This window comes from Bos indicus x Bos taurus, chromosome X (genome assembly GCF_003369695.1).
Source record: "Bos indicus x Bos taurus breed Angus x Brahman F1 hybrid chromosome X, Bos_hybrid_MaternalHap_v2.0, whole genome shotgun sequence".
In the NCBI taxonomy this organism is placed as follows: domain Eukaryota; kingdom Metazoa; phylum Chordata; class Mammalia; order Artiodactyla; family Bovidae; genus Bos; species Bos indicus x Bos taurus.
Genome location: NC_040105.1, coordinates 133,940,806 through 133,949,125, shown reverse-complemented (window position 1 = coordinate 133,949,125; position 8,320 = coordinate 133,940,806). Strand labels below are relative to the sequence as shown.

Below are 8,320 nucleotides of genomic sequence, written 5' to 3'. Positions count from 1 at the left end.
GCTGGGAGCTGGGGACAAAACCCTGTAAATGTCCAAGATGCACTGTGTCCCCCACCAGGCACTTTGCTGGGTGGTCACCCTGGAGACGCCAGGATCCAAGTCGGGGAAACGGCCATGACGCACCTGTGGTGGGCCAGGCCCACCTCGGCCGACCCTCAGGGAGCTCTCCTGGCTCACCAGGCTGCCTGAATAAGCCTCGGTCGGTCGGAAGCTGCCTGGGCTCGGTGCGGGGGAGACTTTCTCTCGGAGGTGATTGCTAACCAGCCTTGGAGTAAAAGGCCCGGCGGTGCAGCCCTGAGGCCAGGCAGGGTGGGAGTGGGCCTCAGGACACAGAAGGTCCCCGGGCGACCACAGGAAGCTTTCCCGGGGACCAGAGAGGAGTCACTGTGCCTGTGTTAGACTTCTACCCGAGAGCGCATTTGTTTGAGTGCATGCGCCCATGCTTGAGTGTGTATGTGTGTGTGTGTGTGTGTGTGTGTGTGTGTGTGTGTGTGTGTGCGTGTGCGCGTGCGCGTGCGCGTGTGTGTGTGAGAGAGAGAGAGAGAGACAGAGAGAGAGAGAGAGAGTGCGAGGGCAAGAATGTACAAATGCATAAATAAAATACATGGAATGGCAATGGAAGATATTTATTGACATCCTTATCAAAATATTCCAAGGTGTGACATAATGATAATGCATACATAGCAACTAACTTGCTTGAAAACCTGTAACAGTGAATCTACTAAAGTCAGCCCCCTACATACGAGAGTGAGTTCCATTCCAAGGGTGATTTCGTAAGTCCAACTTGTTCATAAGGACAACAGAGTTAGCCTAGATACCCTACTAACACAATCAAGCTGTACAGTTCTGTACCGTAATCGGCGTATAATAATTTTCACGCAATGCATACAAAGCAAACTCTTAATTTTACAGTACCTTGGAGAGTAGAGTAGTACAGTGTAACTACATCCTTTGACTGTGTGGATCACAACAGACTGTGGACAATTGTGAAAGAGATGGGAATACCAGACCACCTGCCCTGCCTCCTGAGAAATCTGTATGCAGGTCAAGCAGCAAGTTTGAACTGGACGTGGAACAATGGACTGGTTCCAAATTGGGAAAGGATTAAGTCACGGCTGTATACTGTCACCCTCCTTATTTAACTTAAAGGCAGAGTACATCTTGCGAAATGCCAGGCTGGATGAAGCACAAGCTGGAATCAAGACTGCCGGGAGAAATACCAATAACCTCAGATATGCAGACGACACCGCCCTTAAGGCAGAAAGGGAGGAGGAACCAAAGAGCCTCCCTGATGAAGGTCAAAGAAGAGCGTGAAACAGTTGGCTTAAAATTCAACACTCAGAAAACTAAGATCACGGCACCCGGTCCCCATCACTTCGTGGCAAACAGATGTGGCAACAATGGAAACAGTGAGAGACTTTATTTGCTTGGGCCCCGAAACCACTGCAGATGGTGACTGCAGCCATGAAATTAAAAGACACTTGCCCCGTGGAAGAGAAGCTATGACCAACCTAGAGAGCGTGTTAGAAAGCAGGGACAGTACTGCTTTGTCTAGTCAAAGCTGCGGTTGCTCCAGTAGCCACGTACGGATGTCAGGGTTGGACTGTAAAGAAAAGCTGGGCAGCAAAGAATGGATGCTTGTGAACAGTTGAGTGTTGGAGAAGACTCGTGAGAGGTCCTTGGACTGCAAGGAGATCCATCCAGTCAGTCCTACACGAAGTAAGTTCTGAACATTCATTGGAAGGCCTGATGCTGAAGCTGAAACTCCAACACTCTGGCCACCTGATGCGAAGAACTGACTCCCTGGAAAAGGCCCTGATGCTGGGAAAGATCGACGGCTGGAGGAGAAGGGGATGACAGAGGATGAGATGGTCGGATGGCATCACCGACCCGATAGACCTGAGTTTGAGCAAGGTCTGGGAGTTGCTGATGGACAGGGAAGCCTGGCATGCCACCGTCCATGGGGTCGCAAAGAGGTGGACACGACTGAGCATGATTCACCCAATACCTTGTCTACCGTGTTGGTTCTTTCCATAAAGAAGTAGAAATGAACAGATGACCAGATCGCTTCCCTAGCTTCCCCTTCACTAACCTAAACAAATTATGCGACCAAACTGTGTGACCCAGACAATGTCCAGAACATCACCAGGAGCTGACAAGCCTGCAGAGAGGGGTGGTGACAACTCTGATCCCCTAGTTCCAACGATGGACGGAGATCACTTCCCGGTTTCTCTTTAAAAACTTCCACGGTGAGCAGACAAGTTTCAGAGGTGGTTTTTGGGGGGAGGGAGGATGTGCCCGCCACCTCCCCAGATTGCCGGGTTTGTGACTAAAGGCAACTTTCCTTTTTAGCAACATCCGTGAGTAGTGGTTTTGTAAGCAGGGGGCAACTACTTATCTGCTGACACGCCTGCTCCTAATTATTATATCGGGGACCACATGGGGTACCCAGCAAGCACAGGGATTTCCACTGGAACGCTTCTCTTTGCTCCCTGTGGGTTTTATTATCTGGGCTGTCCCTGCGTTGGCTGCCTTCGCCATGCGCACATGCGCAGGGACGTGGCGACCCTCTGTAGCATGGCGGCCGGGCCAGCGCACGGGGCCAGGGAGGTCCCAACGCGTCTGGGCGAAGACCTCGCCCGGGAAGCTTTTGAAGACAGCCACTCCACTGGCACGCCTAAGAGAACAACTTTCCAAACACCAGCCTACCACAAGCTCAGCTCTCCTGAAAGCGCTACCTTACAGAGGCCGCGCACGAATTCGGGAGAAAGTTTTGCGGTCACGTCGTTGCTCCTGGTTTCTAAATACCGTTTCAGATATGGAGTTTTGAAAACCCGACCGCCACGGTAAACAAGCGGTGACTTGAGGAGATGCTAAAACCAACGCCGTGCCCAACTCCAAGCCCACACGGCCAGCCTCAGGCGCAGACAACTAGAGCCGGCCTCTACTCCTCCCCCCAGCTTTCCCAGGAGCGGGGGGGCCAGCGGACCCCAAGAGAAGCGTGGCGAAACTAACAAAAGAAACATTTAAGTACCTCTGAGCCACTGTACGGCTGGGAGACCCTGGAGGTGAGGCCCCTGTGGACGGAAGGATCCGGCTTTTGCCGCCCCAGCTGCCACGAGGGTCCGACCGCAGCTGCTGGGAAACATACGTCCCCGGGTTACGTGTTACGTGGGTTACGCACGTCACGCACGTCAATGCACGTCAGCCCGCGTGGCACGCGGCTGCAGGCGCTGAGCGCGGGGGCGGGGCCCTACGCGTACGTGGCAGCTCTGCGCCTGGAAACCCCACCCACAAACCTGGCTGGGAGCTGGGGACAAAACCCTGTAAATGTCCAAGATGCACTGTGTCCCCCACCAGGCACTTTGCTGGGTGGTCACCCTGGAGACGCCAGGATCCAAGTCGGGGAAACGGCCATGACGCACCTGTGGTGGGCCAGGCCCACCTCGGCCGACCCTCAGGGAGCTCTCCTGGCTCACCAGGCTGCCTGAATAAGCCTCGGTCGGTCGGAAGCTGCCTGGGCTCGGTGCGGGGGAGACTTTCTCTCGGAGGTGATTGCTAACCAGCCTTGGAGTAAAAGGCCCGGCGGTGCAGCCCTGAGGCCAGGCAGGGTGGGAGCGGGCCTCAGGACACAGAAGGTCCCCGGGCGACCACAGGAAGCTTTCCCGGGGACCAGAGAGGAGTCACTGTGCCTGTGTTAGACTTCTACCCGAGAGCGCATTTGTTTGAGTGCATGCGCCCATGCTTGAGTGTGTATGTGTGTGTGTGTGTGTGTGTGTGTGTGTGTGCGTGTGCGCGTGCGCGTGTGCGTGTGTGTGTGAGAGAGAGAGAGAGAGACAGAGAGAGAGAGAGAGAGAGAGAGAGTGCGAGGGCAAGAATGTACAAATGCATAAATAAAATACATGGAATGGCAATGGAAGATATTTATTGACATCCTTATCAAAATATTCCAAGGTGTGACATAATGATAATGCATACATAGCAACTAACTTGCTTGAAAACCTGTAACAGTGAATCTACTAAAGTCAGCCCCCTACATACGAGAGTGAGTTCCATTCCAAGGGTGATTTCGTAAGTCCAACTTGTTCATAAGGACAACAGAGTTAGCCTAGATACCCTACTAACACAATCAAGCTGTACAGTTCTGTACCGTAATCGGCGTATAATAATTTTCACGCAATGCATACAAAGCAAACTCTTAATTTTACAGTACCTTGGAGAGTAGAGTAGTACAGTGTAACTACATCCTTTGACTGTGTGGATCACAACAGACTGTGGACAATTGTGAAAGAGATGGGAATACCAGACCACCTGCCCTGCCTCCTGAGAAATCTGTATGCAGGTCAAGCAGCAAGTTTGAACTGGACGTGGAACAATGGACTGGTTCCAAATTGGGAAAGGATTAAGTCACGGCTGTATACTGTCACCCTCCTTATTTAACTTAAAGGCAGAGTACATCTTGCGAAATGCCAGGCTGGATGAAGCACAAGCTGGAATCAAGACTGCCGGGAGAAATACCAATAACCTCAGATATGCAGACGACACCGCCCTTAAGGCAGAAAGGGAGGAGGAACCAAAGAGCCTCCCTGATGAAGGTCAAAGAAGAGCGTGAAACAGTTGGCTTAAAATTCAACACTCAGAAAACTAAGATCACGGCACCCGGTCCCCATCACTTCGTGGCAAACAGATGTGGCAACAATGGAAACAGTGAGAGACTTTATTTGCTTGGGCCCCGAAACCACTGCAGATGGTGACTGCAGCCATGAAATTAAAAGACACTTGCCCCGTGGAAGAGAAGCTATGACCAACCTAGAGAGCGTGTTAGAAAGCAGGGACAGTACTGCTTTGTCTAGTCAAAGCTGCGGTTGCTCCAGTAGCCACGTACGGATGTCAGGGTTGGACTGTAAAGAAAAGCTGGGCAGCAAAGAATGGATGCTTGTGAACAGTTGAGTGTTGGAGAAGACTCGTGAGAGGTCCTTGGACTGCAAGGAGATCCATCCAGTCAGTCCTACACGAAGTAAGTTCTGAACATTCATTGGAAGGCCTGATGCTGAAGCTGAAACTCCAACACTCTGGCCACCTGATGCGAAGAACTGACTCCCTGGAAAAGGCCCTGATGCTGGGAAAGATCGACGGCTGGAGGAGAAGGGGATGACAGAGGATGAGATGGTCGGATGGCATCACCGACCCGATAGACCTGAGTTTGAGCAAGGTCTGGGAGTTGCTGATGGACAGGGAAGCCTGGCATGCCACCGTCCATGGGGTCGCAAAGAGGGGGACACGACTGAGCATGATTCACCCAATACCTTGTCTACCGTGTTGGTTCTTTCCATAAAGAAGTAGAAATGAACAGATGACCAGATCGCTTCCCTAGCTTCCCCTTCACTAACCTAAACAAATTATGCGACCAAACTGTGTGACCCAGACAATGTCCAGAACATCACCAGGAGCTGACAAGCCTGCAGAGAGGGGTGGTGACAACTCTGATCCCCTAGTTCCAACGATGGACGGAGATCACTTCCCGGTTTCTCTTTAAAAACTTCCACGGTGAGCAGACAAGTTTCAGAGGTGGTTTTTGGGGGGAGGGAGGATGTGCCCGCCACCTCCCCAGATTGCCGGGTTTGTGACTAAAGGCAACTTTCCTTTTTAGCAACATCCGTGAGTAGTGGTTTTGTAAGCAGGGGGCAACTACTTATCTGCTGACACGCCTGCTCCTAATTATTATATCGGGGACCACATGGGGTACCCAGCAAGCACAGGGATTTCCACTGGAACGCTTCTCTTTGCTCCCTGTGGGTTTTATTATCTGGGCTGTCCCTGCGTTGGCTGCCTTCGCCATGCGCACATGCGCAGGGACGTGGCGACCCTCTGTAGCATGGCGGCCGGGCCAGCGCACGGGGCCAGGGAGGTCCCAACGCGTCTGGGCGAAGACCTCGCCCGGGAAGCTTTTGAAGACAGCCACTCCACTGGCACGCCTAAGAGAACAACTTTCCAAACACCAGCCTACCACAAGCTCAGCTCTCCTGAAAGCGCTACCTTACAGAGGCCGCGCACGAATTCGGGAGAAAGTTTTGCGGTCACGTCGTTGCTCCTGGTTTCTAAATACCGTTTCAGATATGGAGTTTTGAAAACCCGACCGCCACGGTAAACAAGCGGTGACTTGAGGAGATGCTAAAACCAACGCCGTGCCCAACTCCAAGCCCACACGGCCAGCCTCAGGCGCAGACAACTAGAGCCGGCCTCTACTCCTCCCCCCAGCTTTCCCAGGAGCGGGGGGGCCAGCGGACCCCAAGAGAAGCGTGGCGAAACTAACAAAAGAAACATTTAAGTACCTCTGAGCCACTGTACGGCTGGGAGACCCTGGAGGTGAGGCCCCTGTGGACGGAAGGATCCGGCTTTTGCCGCCCCAGCTGCCACGAGGGTCCGACCGCAGCTGCTGGGAAACATACGTCCCCGGGTTACGTGTTACGTGGGTTACGCACGTCACGCACGTCAATGCACGTCAGCCCGCGTGGCACGCGGCTGCAGGCGCTGAGCGCGGGGGCGGGGCCCTACGCGTACGTGGCAGCTCTGCGCCTGGAAACCCCACCCACAAACCTGGCTGGGAGCTGGGGACAAAACCCTGTAAATGTCCAAGATGCACTGTGTCCCCCACCAGGCACTTTGCTGGGTGGTCACCCTGGAGACGCCAGGATCCAAGTCGGGGAAACGGCCATGACGCACCTGTGGTGGGCCAGGCCCACCTCGGCCGACCCTCAGGGAGCTCTCCTGGCTCACCAGGCTGCCTGAATAAGCCTCGGTCGGTCGGAAGCTGCCTGGGCTCGGTGCGGGGGAGACTTTCTCTCGGAGGTGATTGCTAACCAGCCTTGGAGTAAAAGGCCCGGCGGTGCAGCCCTGAGGCCAGGCAGGGTGGGAGCGGGCCTCAGGACACAGAAGGTCCCCGGGCGACCACAGGAAGCTTTCCCGGGGACCAGAGAGGAGTCACTGTGCCTGTGTTAGACTTCTACCCGAGAGCGCATTTGTTTGAGTGCATGCGCCCATGCTTGAGTGTGTATGTGTGTGTGTGTGTGTGTGTGTGTGTGTGTGCGTGTGCGCGTGCGCGTGTGCGTGTGTGTGTGAGAGAGAGAGAGAGAGACAGAGAGAGAGAGAGAGAGAGAGAGAGTGCGAGGGCAAGAATGTACAAATGCATAAATAAAATACATGGAATGGCAATGGAAGATATTTATTGACATCCTTATCAAAATATTCCAAGGTGTGACATAATGATAATGCATACATAGCAACTAACTTGCTTGAAAACCTGTAACAGTGAATCTACTAAAGTCAGCCCCCTACATACGAGAGTGAGTTCCATTCCAAGGGTGATTTCGTAAGTCCAACTTGTTCATAAGGACAACAGAGTTAGCCTAGATACCCTACTAACACAATCAAGCTGTACAGTTCTGTACCGTAATCGGCGTATAATAATTTTCACGCAATGCATACAAAGCAAACTCTTAATTTTACAGTACCTTGGAGAGTAGAGTAGTACAGTGTAACTACATCCTTTGACTGTGTGGATCACAACAGACTGTGGACAATTGTGAAAGAGATGGGAATACCAGACCACCTGCCCTGCCTCCTGAGAAATCTGTATGCAGGTCAAGCAGCAAGTTTGAACTGGACGTGGAACAATGGACTGGTTCCAAATTGGGAAAGGATTAAGTCACGGCTGTATACTGTCACCCTCCTTATTTAACTTAAAGGCAGAGTACATCTTGCGAAATGCCAGGCTGGATGAAGCACAAGCTGGAATCAAGACTGCCGGGAGAAATACCAATAACCTCAGATATGCAGACGACACCGCCCTTAAGGCAGAAAGGGAGGAGGAACCAAAGAGCCTCCCTGATGAAGGTCAAAGAAGAGCGTGAAACAGTTGGCTTAAAATTCAACACTCAGAAAACTAAGATCACGGCACCCGGTCCCCATCACTTCGTGGCAAACAGATGTGGCAACAATGGAAACAGTGAGAGACTTTATTTGCTTGGGCCCCGAAACCACTGCAGATGGTGACTGCAGCCATGAAATTAAAAGACACTTGCCCCGTGGAAGAGAAGCTATGACCAACCTAGAGAGCGTGTTAGAAAGCAGGGACAGTACTGCTTTGTCTAGTCAAAGCTGCGGTTGCTCCAGTAGCCACGTACGGATGTCAGGGTTGGACTGTAAAGAAAAGCTGGGCAGCAAAGAATGGATGCTTGTGAACAGTTGAGTGTTGGAGAAGACTCGTGAGAGGTCCTTGGACTGCAAGGAGATCCATCCAGTCAGTCCTACACGAAGTAAG

General features: G+C 52.5%; 1 protein-coding gene across 1 annotated transcript in view; it reads left to right on the top strand.

The window, feature by feature from the left end:
* Nucleotides 1-5,845: 5,845 nt before the first annotated feature.
* The window catches only part of LOC113888192 (interferon regulatory factor 2-binding protein 1-like), a 41,669-nt gene continuing 39,194 nt past the window's right edge, over nt 5,846-8,320 (top strand). Inside the window, exons 1-2 of the mRNA XM_027535478.1 lie at nt 5,846-6,144; nt 6,411-6,624. Of these exons, the coding sequence (XP_027391279.1) occupies nt 5,846-6,144; nt 6,411-6,624 (513 nt within the window). The remainder of the gene's footprint in view (nt 6,145-6,410; nt 6,625-8,320) is intronic.